At 39.3% G+C, this 14617-nt stretch overlaps 1 protein-coding gene across 1 annotated transcript in view; it reads left to right on the forward strand.

Moving 5' to 3' along the window:
• The window catches only part of Tmem131 (transmembrane protein 131), a 143887-nt gene that overhangs the window by 77976 nt on the left and 51294 nt on the right, over positions 1–14617 (forward strand). The window contains exons 5-6 of the mRNA XM_027386850.2: positions 3209–3332; positions 13912–14028. Coding sequence (XP_027242651.1) covers positions 3209–3332; positions 13912–14028 — 241 coding nt within the window. The remainder of the gene's footprint in view (positions 1–3208; positions 3333–13911; positions 14029–14617) is intronic.

Below are 14617 nucleotides of genomic sequence, written 5' to 3' on the forward strand. Positions count from 1 at the left end.
CATATGGTGGTCTTTCATTATATAAGGAGAATGTGTTTATTTCTCCACACTGTGCCTGTAACACTGAGGAAAGACTTTTATACTATACCATTTTTATACAACTTCTTGCTGCGTTATGACCATAGTTGGATGTCTCAGTTGGGTCTGTACCTGCTTTCTTAATTGTTCACGATCCTGTGACCCCATCTGGGGTCCATGACCCAGTTAATATAGGGTTCTAGTTTCTCCCACAGGTGAGAGGATTTCAATGGGAAGGACACGCCTTGATTTAAGGAGTAAGAGGCATATCTGGCTGTTCCAAACCATGTTGACACAGTTAAGCAACAGAATTTTTGTAGACTTCCTCCTGATGGCTGGGCTATAAGCTATGAGATGATTTTGTGGGTGTCTAGCTGCAAGGTATCAAACAGGGTCATCAACCTTCAGTGAGAAACTTGAAGGGACTTTGTCCCTCATACTCACGATACTGCTTCTGCAAAGTGGTGGCTTCTGTCACTCTCAGAAAGCAGGGTCTGGGTTAGGCCTCAGGGGTACCAGAGTAGATCTGACCTCATCCAGTAAAGCTCCATACCCACGCCCTGAAGAAATTCTCAGACGCCAGCCAAACCATTATCAGAACCTAAAAAGACAACTGGCTAAATGTTCAGGAAAGACAGTTAAGAGTTCTTATTTATGTAAGAGAGAGTGTTCGTGCTTGTTTGGTAATATGTAAAGAACATGCTCTTACTCCATTCCAGAAATGACAGAAAATATTGAGTTCAAAATTCAACTGTAGATGAAGCTTCAAAAGGAACAAGTAAGAAGTATTAAATTGGATTTTTATTTAGATAATATAAAATATGATTAATTGGAAATGATGAAATAGGTTGAACACATGGAATTCTTACCACCAACTAGTAAATTTGAAGGATGTTGCTTTAAAAAAAAAAAAAAAAAAGAGTGATGAGAGGAAGAAAAATCAGCAAGCCCTGATAGGAAAGTTAGCAAGTAAGGAAATACTTTAGTTTCTGCTTGGGCAATTAACTGTACTTTATCATAATTGTTAGCTAATGAGGTCTCTGTATTTTATTGTTAAGTAACATTTATTAGCACACTTTAAAAATCAGATTTGTTATGGGGGCATTGCATTGTAGTACACAGGGATGAATAGACAAGATTCAGAGTACCTTCATTACTTTAACACATTTTACTTTCTGAATGAAGAGTATATATACAGAAGGTATATGACATATACATATTTTGTATGTGTTATGCCACACAGCTTGCAAATATAGGGTGCTGGTGGGCACTGCATACCCTCTGATCAATTCCATTGTCTCCTAGAATTAGCCACTCTCCTGAATTTGTATGATCAGTTCTAAATCTCTTAATAAATAGTTACACTGTCTACACATCGACCACTAAATAAGATGCTAGTTTCTCTGCTTCTGAACTTAATTAATTGCTCAGTTTTTTTTAATTCATGATACTTCAAATGTGTGAAAAGAAAGTTTGAATAATATTCTTGTATGATTTGTTAGCTTTGTATACCAATGTACTACATGCCACATAATATCTTTATCTGTGTGGTTAGTCTAAGCCACATTTTTATTATCTGTTGTCTCCTAGATTCAGGCAAGCTAGAAATGTGTCTCAAGTAACCCCCTGGACAGTGAAAACTTTGTCCCCGAAGTCCAATCTTCTCTCTTCCTTCCTAATTTCTGGTTTCTACCAGAAGCCACTCATTGTGCTGCCCTGTACCAGGGGGGAGTTGGTGGCCACAAATTTCCCTGACAGCTTCAGTATGACTGCTTTGTGTTTTCCTAGGAAAGCCATGTTAACTAGTTTCTGGATTTCTCAGAAAAGGAGTTTTTCTGTGTTCTATGCTCCAGTGGGCTAAAGAGGGCTGAGTCTTTATGGATTGCTGTCTTGCTGTATGTGTCTCCCTGCTCCCACTGTTAGTTGTTTCTGTAGCATCCCAAAAGCTGTTGGAACACAGCCATATACTCATTCACTTATATTTGTATATAGAAATAAGTAGAAAAAATGAATAGAATCAAAAATCAAAAGATAAAAATTTTGAATATGTGTATGAAAACAAACAACTTGAATCAGTCCAACAAAAACTTCCTAGAAAGCAAGCTGTGGCCCAGATGATGGAAGGCAGGAGCCTTTTTAATATGGTCTTGTTTCGTTTATTGCCCTGATTCCAAACCAGATAGATACTGTCTGGAAAACAAGCACACACTGCAAACAGCCCATCTTTCTGAATATGGTTTCAGAAGTCCTCCACCAAGTGCTGACAAACAGAACTCATTACTACCTAAGGACAATCATTTACTACCAGCAATATATTCTAAGAGTCTAAAGGAATACATTACAGCATATCAGTAATGTAGCAAAGGAAATACAATATACTCCCATAGTAATCATTCTCAACAAACCAAGAACAGAAAGGAATGTTCCAACCTAATAAAGATAACGTGCGGAATGCTGAAAGCATGAAACTGTCCCCTGCATCAAGAGCAAGACAAGATTCTTGTCACCTTTCTTCAGCATCATACGCAATTCTTATTCAGAAGCTAGGAGAATACACAGTGAGATTAGCTGAGAAGTACCAGTTAAACTCATAATAAGATTTTGATTTTAAGGAACACCAGGGGGATGTTAAAATGGACCTGGGCCATTGAGTATGTATTTTATATTGTTTCCTTGAGAGTAGGCAGTTTGCTATGGGTTGGTTAGTTCATGGACTAGATGCAAATTCAGGTTCAAAGAATGAATTTGAGTAAATTATGGAAGCTTTCTTTTTCTTTTTCCTATTCCAGTGTCCTCTATTGAATAAGAATAGCAGAAGTCCCTAATTCATAAGATCTCTTTATAGAACCTTGCTGCTAAGTTTGTGTCTCTGGAACTTGCGGAAAGGATATGATTCAGAGTTAACAGAGAGGCAGGATGGGGTTGTAGATAGGAAAGGGTCAGACCACATTTCCAGGCTGGCTTCCTCACCAGATTATAGGCATCATTCGGCTCAAACCTGTTTCATTGAATTGTAGCACTGGACTCAGTGTGTAACACAGAATGACACTCAGATATTTGCTGAGTATTTTACTGTATTTGCATATGAATTTACCAATAACTTTTGTTTGACTTTAAACAACTTCTGATTATCCTAAGAGCTATAAGTATATTTGAATTATTCCTGACAATTTTCTTTTTACTTTTGCAGGCCAGTTGGAATGCCAAAAATGGAAAAAGTCTACTTACATAATCCTAGTTCTGAAGAAACTATTACTTTAGTATCAATATCTGCTACAACATCACATTTCCATGCATCATTTTTTCAAAATAGGGTAAGCTTTCTACAAAAAATTATCTCTTGTTTGAAATTGAAGTTCTGCATTTTATTAACTTTATTTTGCTATAGATAAAATCTGTTTCTAGTGTTTCCCCACTTTCTCAGATGTCAGTTTGTCCCATTTCATCAGAATTATAATCTCTATCTTTAAATGCGCATTGGTTTTCCTCAGCAAGTAATAGTAACTGCACTCTGAAAAACTGTAAGCACTCTGAAAGTCAGCCTTCTGGTGGCCAGTTCTTAACAACAGCAGGTCCTCAGCCCTGAGTGAAGGTTCTGTTGCTGTGTGATGAGTCAGCCAGAGCTTGATGGCTTAAGCTAGTGCTCACTTAGGACCAGTTTGAATGTTCAGTTTATCCTAAGAACTAAGCTGGCCTGGGCTCAGTCCTTCCTTGCCTGGAGCCTCTTAAGGAAATGCACCTCTAGACTCATTCAAGTCTTCAGTGGAATTAACTCATTTTAGGTTGCAGAATGAAAGCCCCCATTTTCATGTTGATCAGGCCCTCACCTAGCTTGCTGCCCCCATGGGTTCCTCCATTTTTGTAATCCAGTAACAATACGTCATTCCCTCCTTGTGCTTCTTATCTCCTGGCTGCTGCATCTGCCACTAGAGGAGTAAACTCATGACATTGGATCAGGTCCACCAATATGGTGGTCCTGACCACCTGAGTACACCGGCAAAGTCTTTTATAATAGACAGCCTTGGTCATCATAGTCATCATAGTCTCAGTCATGGTTGAGATGGTTGAGTTCTGTGTACCACGTACATCCTCCAAGTTTTTCCTCATGATATCGGTAGTAAGATGTGAAGCTGTTATTCAAGGAAGACCCTTTCTGATCAAAACCAAAGAAAATGGAATTGAAGTAAGTTTTGTTTTTTCTCTTTAATTAGGAGATACATTAAGTTTTAATGTGTAGGCTTCCAAAATAATGAATAGGAAATCCATGAAAATGAGGAGAAAGTAAATGAATGGATTCTGATTTCATCTTCACAGGCTTTTGTTGACTATTGAAGGGCTGTGACTAAGAAAATGAGCAACATGTTTTCTAACACATAAGATATATATAAACTACTGGTTAACTTCATATTAGTTGTTCAGAGTTTTACATTTCTCCTTTCTAAAATTCTGTTTCATTGGATGTTTTTGTTAGCAGCTTCTAGGGTTAAAAAATGGCTATGGTTTAGGTTTTTTTTCTTACCCCCCCATCTTTGGAAGTATTTTCAAAATAAAGGTTTAAAAGTCAGCATATTGCTTTTGATAATAAAAGCTTAATTTCTTTGTAATACTCATGGAAAATATCCCTTTTCTTAAAGTATTTCTTAAATTTCCCTTGAGTTATTCTTTATTTTTACCTAAAATATATTTCACATTTTTTTATTAATATATCAGTGGTCTCAAGACAAATAACAAAATTCTATTACTGACAGAGATTCGTGTATATAAAGTAAGAGTTAGGTCTCAGAGGGGTTTGCCTTGGTTATGAGTAACTTACCAGAACCTTCTATGACTCTGCCCATTGATTTGCCTCATACTTGGCCATAGCAACATTACATTACCTGTGTGTTCTCTCTCTCTCTCTCTCTCTCTCTCTCTCTCTCTCTCTCTCTCTCTCTGTCTCTGTCTCTCTCTCTGTCTCTGTGTGTGTGTGTGTGTGTGTGTGTGTGTGTGTGTGTGTGTGTGTGTGTGTGTGTGTATAAATAGAGCTTTCATGCCCAGCAGTATGCAGACAGCAGTATGCAGGTGTGCTCAGTTGGAAGGCAAGGAAAAATGGAAACAGCCCCAAACTAGTGCCTTGATTGTGCTATATTTAATACATTTAATATTTAAGTAAATATTTAAATAAATGAATAGTCAATAATTTGTTGACTCACTTTGCTAATTCAAGTGATTCTTTGCTGTTTCTAAGGGTATCAAGATCACCTGGGCCAAGGGCACAGTTTTCATCCTTTCACTTCATCCAATAGAGTCTAGACCAGGAGTTGTAACTGTTGCTGGATTAAGTGAACAGCCCAGCGGCAGGGGTGTTGGGAGTATACAATCCATCTGATGTGAGCAGCTCCAGCATGGCTTTACTTGGCCGTCTTGTGGGTGTTGGAAGCTCTGTGCAGTTCTAATTTTCAAGGCAAGTCAGAAATAGGAATCTTTATGTCCCAATTTTCCCACATTGGAAACGTTGAATTTTAGAACAATGGGGTAAACTACACAGCATAAGCTTTGCACTGCCAGTTTGACACTTATGACCTAAACTCCCTCCCAGAGGACATTTCTGCTGATGAACTTTATGTAAAGAGAACATATTTTCTGGAAATTCTTGAAAAGATAAATTGTGTGTGCAGTCACAATCAATTCCAGGAAGTAGAACTAAGCAGTGACTGTCGTGGCATCTGTCACAGTCTAGTTGTAGACACCTTAGGTTCGGCTTTAAGAAGGTAGCCAAAATTGGTGCGGTCTTTTCTTTCCTCTGGTCCCTTATGCTTTCCATCTTTTTTCCCATGGTAAGACAGAATCTATAGACTCGGGAGTGACGGGGAGAGACAGGTGGAGTGACCTCATTTCCCCACCTCCTCATACCTATAGTAAAAGCCATTGAGGAGAAATGAAAAGTGTTTCTCATACCCAGGAGAACATACCCTTCTGGTATGGACACCATCAGAATCCCCTATCACACACCTTATTTCTTTGGGTGGGAAAATGTTTCTTATAACTCATGATGTTTTTTATTATTACCCAATACCATCTCTATATTAACCAACCAATAGGAACTAGAGAAAAAGAACAATTATTTAAAAGACTAAGTTCTGTATAGCTATATTTCATTTAAATTTTCAGGCAAGCAGAATTAATAAAAATGTTTCAGTCTATAGATAAAATAAAAATTTTAAGCCGCTTTATTATACTTTAAAATAATCTCATGTGTTGAAGTCTATTGTAAGCATAAATGATGATTTTTAATTAGGTGTAGAAGCCTAAATATTCATTCCATTTTAGGTTAAACTCTTGATACCCATGCTTGCTGTTGGGAATTGGGCACATATGCTAGTGTGGGGTATTACACAGACGAAGAATGAAACCTGTGTCTGTTGCTAGGAAACAGTATACATAGTATGTTCCTCTGTAAGAAAAGCATATTGTAGCAGAGAATGTACCATTTTATGAAAAACAAAGGTGTCTGGGTTTTGGTATGTAAGTAAGAGCCAGAGTAAATTGCAGGTAGCTATACTGGTGAGGAATGACCTGAGAGGGTGAGAACAGAGGAGCTTTGACAGCATTAACCTTTTCTTCACACATCTTTGCTCTGTATTCATAAGTATAATAAGCCCTTACTACTTTTGTAATTTACAACATGTAAGAAAATATAAATTTAAAAACCAGCTTTGCCACCTATGTAGAAGTAACAAATTTATTAATTTAACAATATTGCCAGGATCTATCACTGAACAAATGAGATCCCTGCTCATGGTACTTAGCCCTAACGGGGTTTGGTGACTTCAGCAAATATAATAAATATATTTTGTGAGACCTTAGAAGACTGCATGTCCTAAGAAAAAGAAAAGCAGTGGAACAAGGGGTTTAGTGTTAAGGGTGGTGTGTTTTAAGTAGGCAGTGTTTGACCAGAGTTGACTGGATGGAGAATACTGAAGAGCAGTCTGAAAGAGTAGTATCGCAGAGGCTCTGGTGTGAAAGCTGCCAGGGATGGCAGGGGATAGGGTTCTCAGGTTGTATGCGGCCTTGACCTCTGTCCTTTCTGGAATAGGAAAGCATCGGAAGCCTTATGCATAAGGAAATGAAACATTACATTTTAATATAAAACAGTCACTGTTGATCAAAAGTGGATGAGTAAGGGGAGAAATCAGATGAAGAACTGCTCTGGTTATCTGTGGTGTCTTAAGTGAGCTTTGCTGTATTTGCCAGACTGAGTGAGTCTAGGTGTCAAATGTGTGTGCATGGAGATGACTATAATGCCCCCTTTTGTAGGGGAGGGGTGGACACGATCATTTCTTCATGACAATCTTACACGTTTATAATTAGACTTTATTCACATACAAGCAAAGATGTGACACTATCTGAGTTATTTCCTTTGCCACGATGCTTTCCAGTTCCATTCATTTTCCTGCCTCTGCCTCCCAAGTTCTGGGGTTAAGAATTATGCCTTTTATTAACATGTAATGCCTTTCTTTATCACTTTAGATTTTATTTTGAACTCTATCACATATCAAAATAGCTATACCAGCTTCTGTTTGGTTCATAAATTTGCTTGTGTCTCTCTTTTACTGTAGACAACATACAGTTGAATTTTTTCAATCCAGTTAACCCACCTGAGTCTTTTTACTGATGCATTGAGGCCATTAACATTTAAGAGATACTTTGGGGGAAGTTATTATTTGACTTTTCTTTGTTTTCTATTAGTATTCAGAGTTTCCTGGCTCATTTAGGCTGGACGTGATGGAGTCCCTCCTAGCTCTCTGGTTGGTGTTCATCCGTTCCTCTCATGGAGTTCCAATGCTATAGACTTTCTTCCCTCCCTCTACATGGAGCTCTACCACAGCAGTGCTAGCCTAGTGGTCATAAACTACCTTAGTTTGTGCGTGGCTTGAAATGTCCTAATTTCTTCATTAATTTTAGAAGAGAGCTCTGCTAAACCTGGCCACAGGCTTGCAGTATTTGTGCCATGCTTTTTTCACTATAGGGCTGCTCAAGCAGGATCTGATACTTATTATGATGAGTTTCACTTTGTAAACATGTTGGGTTTTTTCCCCTGCAGCTCTACTGTGTCTGCTCTGCTTTGTATTTTTGACATCTCGACTACATGTTATGAAGCACTTCTTCTCTGGTTGTGTCCACTTAGACTGTTAAGTGTCTCTTACATTTAGTTGTTCATTTCATTTTCTGGACTTAAGAAGTTTTCTGCTATAGTGTTATTAGGTAGGTTCTCTCTCCGTCTCCATAATCTTTCCGCATCATAATCATATCGCGGAGTTCATAGTCATTGCAGTCAAGCTTGTTTATTTCTTCAGGGATGTTTGAATGTGATTCTTCCTCAACCTTGTGTTCCACCATGATACTCTAGCTTCTGCTTGGGCAAGTCTACCAGGGACACTTTTTACTATTTATTTTTTATTTGCTTGATTGAGCTTTTCCTTTCCAATAACTATATTTGGTCTTCAAAATCCCACTTTCCTTGCTGATTTTCACTTCCCTTTTCTAATTTTCTCTTTTCTGTTGCTGTTTGTTCTCTCTCAGCTGAGAATTGACTTCCTTACTTCATTCATCTGTATGATTGGTCCCCCTGGGGTGGGGGGGGGGCAATTGCTGTTATCTATCAGATGTTTAGCTTCTTCAGGGTCTGATTCTGACTGTTGAGGAACTGTGATCATTTGGAGGAGTTAATATTTCTTTACTTTTTCAGGGTTCTGGTTACACTGTATTGTAGTTTGTGCATCCGTTTGCTTTGCTGTCTTTTCCTATTTTAGTGAACATCTTACCCCTGAGCGTTCTGTCTCCAGTACCACGTAGAAAGGAAAGCGTGAGCTTCTGTAGCAGCTGTAACATTAAATCATGCAAGTTAGAGAAGTAGAGCTAAAATGAAGCTCAGCATGTGTCACTGTTCACCATGAAATAAAACTTGACAAAACTAATGGAGAGTTTGCTTTGAAGCTAAAAATTAGTTAGGGTTGTGCTGGACAGATGGGCCACGGTTTAGAGCACTTGTTGCTCTTTTGGAGGACCAGGGTTCAGTTCCTGGCACTCAAATGACAGCTCACAGCCATCTATAACTCCAGTTCCAGAGGTTCTGACACCCTCTTCTTACCTCGTTGGGCACCAGACACACAGGTAGTACACAAACAGACATGCAGGCAAAACACTCATCACATCACATAATAAGTCCTTAAATTTTTTTTAATTATTTAGGATAAATGTGAAGATAATAAATGGATGAGGTAAAGGACAAGGCAAGGAAGGGGGGAAATTGGAGCTAAGTTAGATAAACGAAAGGAGTGGAGAAACATGTTATGAAGGGAAAAGAAAGAAAAAAAAATAGACTGGGGAGATGATTCAGTGGCTAAAGCACTTGCATATGAGGACCCGAGTTCAAATCCCCAGAACCCAAATAAAAACTAGTCACATAGTATGAGTCTAATTCTAACACTCCTGCAGGGAGATGGGAGATAGAGAGATACAGGAATCCCTGGAAGTTCATAGGACAGCTAGCCTGGTGTATGCATTGGGAAGTCAACATAGAAACCCTGTCTTAAGGAAGGAGGCAAGGAGTCATGTTTCCTTGCTTTTTCATGGTTCTTGTGCCTCTCTGTTATACTGATACCCATACATGCATTGACACACATGCTCCACATTTACAATACAATTGCATACATATTCACACACATCATAAACATCACCAAACTTAGACAAATAAAAGTAGCAAAAAGTAAAATGTAAAAGCTCTTTAAAGAACAAATTAAGTTAAAAAAATACTATTAAGAAGTACAGGCAGATGAAAAAGGGAGAAACCAGAGCAATCACAGAAAAGGGGAAAATATAAATAACATTAAACCAATGTATGGAGGGGAACAAAAAATTAAAACCAAGAAGTTCTTTATATGATAAGGTAAAAATGCTACTGATGGTATGGAAAGGAGAAACTGGGTAAAAAGCAGGGGAAACTGTTAATGTGTCAGAGCAGTTTCTTTCTGCTGGCAGGAATATGCAGGTCAGTTGAACTTGAGGACTCTTGTCTTTCCTGTATCCTATGCTGCTCCTTAGCCTACATTGTACAAATGTCCAGTCTCCAGGATTGTCTTCGCTGTAGTAGCTTCTCTTTGCCTGCCAGGGGCCTCTGCTAGCCATCCTTGGCTCTTCAGTCTCCCATTCTCCTGAGCGCCACCCCCATCCCCAGTTCCTACTCTGGCTAATGGTCTATCTGGGCAGAGGGGACTAAACAACAGCACTTACCTCATGCTTCAATTCCTGCCCAGATGGAGGAGTGCGGCTGTGAGTGTTGGATTCTGTCCATCCACTGCCCTGACAAGCATGCTGCCTGCACTTTTCAGTCTCCCATGGCATGCTTTCTCTCTCTCTCTCTCTCTCTCTCTCTCTCTCTCTCTCTCTCTCTCTCTCTCTCTCTCTCTCTCCCCCCCTCCTCCTCCTCCTCCTCCTCCTCCTCTCTCCTCTCTCCTCTCTCTGTGAATTCTGGCTGCTCAGGCCTCCAGGGAAACTTTGTTTTAAACAGTAGGTTGCCTCTCCAGGTAGCTGCTGTGCACTGCCCTCTGACCCAGAACTCCTTACTGCTGACCCACCCTGTTAGAGAAGTCATTGTCTCAGGAAGACCCATAATTAGATTTGAGACTTGAGAAAGCTGTGGTCTTGTTCTGTGAGAGGACTGGTGGTCCTGTTTCACCAAGGCCCTCTCGTTTACCTTTCAATTGAGGCTTCTGTTCCATGCCCCAACGAGAGAGCTGCAGCTGCGTTAACTGTGGCTTGCTTTTCCATGGTAACACATCTATTTCTCGTCACTTTCAACGGTCTTGTCACACCTTTTGTGGATTTCAGAAGGACTGTCCTTTCTCTCTTGGGACAGTCTACTTTCTAAAATAATACTTTTATTAATTCTTTAAGAATTTCATACATTGTATATTTATTAACACTCACTCCCCCCACACAACAACTCCTAGATCCACCCTCACCTCCCTACCCACCCGACTTTGTATGGTTATTTGTTTTGTTTTTTAACTCTTCAAATCCAGTTTCTATTGCCCAACTACTCTTGGGAGTAAGGACTTCATTAGAGGGTGGTTGACCTGCCAGGGGTCACACCATTAAAGAAAACTGACTCTTCCTTCCCCAGCAGCTATAAATTGCCAGCTCATGGTAGGATTTTATGCCCTCCCCTCCTCTCCCCTCCCCTCCCCTCCCCTCCTCTTCCTCTTGGAATTTTGTCTGGCTCAAGTTTACAGCGGTCTTGTGTTTGCTGTTAAAATCTCTTGGGTTCCTATTTGTAGCTGCCTGGTTGTGTCCAGAAAACTGTTTTCTTGAAGTTATCTACCCCCTTAAAATCTTTTCACCCCCTCTTCCTAGAAGATCCCTGAGCCTTGGGATTTGTATGGCCCCATTAGGGCTGAACACTCCCCAGTCTTATTAGCTTAAGGTTGACCAGGTGAAGGGTCTGTGCTAATTGTCATCTACTGCAAGGAGACACTTGTCTGAGGGTTGAGAGATGCAATTTACATTCATACTGTGTCCATTTAGCAGAGTTTAGTAGGTTCTCCACCAGGGCCTATCTAGCCACAGGTTCTTTGGCTCCATTAAAATTGCTAGGTATTAGTTCCATGTCATGGAGCAGGCCTTAGATCCAAGCATAAAGTAGTTAGTTATTCCCGAAACATGCATGCCACTGGTGCACCAGTGAGCCTGTCTTGTCACACCTGTAGTAATTGCAGCTTGTAGGGTTCACAGCTGGATGGCATTAATGGTTACTTTTCTTCTCTGGTAGCATGCATAGCACCTTCCAACACTGTGAAAGCTAGCCAATAGGGATGCAGCTTCTAGGTGAGTACCAGCTAGATTTTTCCATGTTCTATGACTCAAGTATGAGGTATCTTTAGCAATAGGGTCTTACCATCAAGCTCTGGATAATGACCAAGAACATTGGTAATAGCTTGTAATGTTTGGGGGTTTATGGAACTCTGATGGCCAATAACTCAAAGAGGTGCTGGGGTGTCTAGTTAGGGTGCTGTCCCCATTATAGTGTAAACTCTTTTTATATGCATATATGTATGTATTTTAAGAAGCTTCTACAGTAGTGGGTTTCCATTTCTCCTCCTCTACCCTGCCCTCCTACCCCCACTCCATTTAATCCTTGCTGCTCCATTATTCCCTTCCCCTGTTTCTTTCCCTGATGTGTTCTATCCTGCTCTTTTGAAAGCTTCTCTCCTTCCGTGGCCTTTACTGGTTTCCTAACCTCTGTTGGTATGGAATAGTCTTATTTTTTGTTAGCCAGGTGTTTCTCCTTCCCCAGATAACACAGAGATGGATACTACTTTACCATCTTTCTCAGAGGAGCCCTATCTATCTATCTTCCTTCAGTCCTTCATAGTTCCATAGTGTATAGATGTGCATGTGAGGCGTATAGCATAGAACTAAAACATGTAGAATGCCATGCATGTTCAGTTTCTCATGCATTCTCCTTCTCTCTTCACACATTCAATACAGGAGTTTCTAACACCAGTTTTGTAGCTCTGAAGTACCAGCTTTCATTTTACTTATTTTAGTGATGTTTTCTGCTTTCTAGTTCATCACATTTTACCTAGCTTAATTCTTCTTACTTACTTTGGATTTCATTTACTCCTTTTCTCAAAGCAGAAATATAAATAAGTGTTGTTTTAAAATTTCTCCTAATTATTATTTTAACTGCTGCTTGTATGTGTTAAAATGTTTTTTCACTTCAAATCAATTGAAAATATTTATATTAATGTGTGACTATTTAATAGTCAGTGGGTTATTCAGAATTGTGTTGTGGTAAATTCACCAGACCTAAGCTCGTTCTTAAATTCAGGATCAGGTGGGAATTCCCCTTCTGTCTATGCTTCTAGGGGTGCTATACTACCCTTGAGCCCACATTCAGCCTTTAACAATATGTGAAGATTCAGATGAGCTCTTTTTGTCCTCTTATATGATAGCCCTGGTGTCTTCCCATTCTCTACTGTAGTGAGCCAGTGTTCATATTCCATCTCTATTTGGACATACATGTTCGTCATCCATACATTTTGTGTAACAGGTTAAAGAAAAGTTGGGGTTTTTTTTTTAATTTTTTTTGGGGGGGGTTGTTGCTGATAATGCAAAAGGAGTCTTTTTAGCTTGCTTCATCCTAGGATCTAGCCAGAGTCTCAGTGCCATATGCTTTGAGCTATAATTTAGTTAGCATTTTAGAGTTCTCACAGAAGAAGTGGAATAAGAGAGATTGATAGCTTTACATATTAAATGCTCCTTAAGGCTGCATTGCAGACAAAACTATACCCTCAGTCTTGAATTTCATGGAATATCCTCTATTACCTTGTTGTAATAAAATTTTAGTTTACTGATTATGATGACATTCTTGGTCTGCAGGAAGCAATAGGAATGAGTTCCTTCTTTCCTAATTTAAGTTGCAGGGATATTTCATCCCTCATATGGAGAAATGGCAGAGGTGGGGGATAGGGACCCAGCCTTATTGTTTTCAGTAGTACAACAGTGCATCTATATAACAATTTCAGCTTCAGCCTGGGGCCTGTTTGATTATCTGATCTTAGAGCTAACAGTGTATAATTAGGTGCTTTATTCCAGTCTAGTGACCTTTGAATGAACAGAGCCCAAAGGAGCTATCTGTTGAGCAGGGCTTTAGGCTGGTAAAGGATGAAGGTAGGTAATGAAGATATATTATTTTTCAGTATGGCTAACTTGAAGATTAAACATTTAAGGGGAAACAGCTAGTTTATGGAAATGATTTGTTTGTTTTGCAGAACTTCAGCTGTCTGATGTTGGTCAGTATGCACTGACATTTTTGATAATGAATTTAACTTCCTTGCTTTTCTTTTTCAGAAAATTCTTCCAGGAGGAAATACATCGTTTGATGTAGTTTTTCTTGCAAGAGTAGTGGGAAATGTAGAAAATACTTTATTTATTAATACATCTAATCATGGGGTGTTCACTTACCAGGTAAGAACCAGAATTTATATTTCCTTTTCAGTACAGATAATAGCCAGCAAATCTAATAACCTTTAAGAGATCACTTTATAAACTCAAGGAGAAGAGAAAATCAGGATGTTAGACTTTGGGTACTTAGACTTACTGAAGATTATGGGGTTTGAATTCTATTTATTTATATTTGTCTTTATTTGTTGCTTTTTGTTGTGACTTGCTTAATTTTAGTGCCAGGAAATGAACTAAGGCCCTGTTTATTTTAGGTATACACTCTACCACCTGGCTATACTCCTGGCCACACTTGTTGACTTAATGAGTAGACTATTGTAAGAATGAAGGGCATGACTCTCCAGGGGCATTAACAGCAGACCCAGCTGGTCATAGTCAGTCTGTATTTTCTATGGGGTATAATCGGATTGTTCTTGAGATGAGCCTCAGTGGCCTGCTGTATTCTAGTCCACCATCTATACTTTCTCTACCTGGTTTTCCTCTTTGTCCTAAATATACTGAGGTCTGCCTGCTTCCCTCAGCACTGCCCCTGCTCTTTGTCAAGCTAGTGTCATCTCTCTGGCTTACAGGGTATCTAGCTACCTTTCACTCTTCT

The sequence above is a fragment of the Cricetulus griseus genome (assembly GCF_003668045.3).
Source record: "Cricetulus griseus strain 17A/GY chromosome 1 unlocalized genomic scaffold, alternate assembly CriGri-PICRH-1.0 chr1_1, whole genome shotgun sequence".
Lineage (NCBI taxonomy): Eukaryota > Metazoa > Chordata > Mammalia > Rodentia > Cricetidae > Cricetulus > Cricetulus griseus.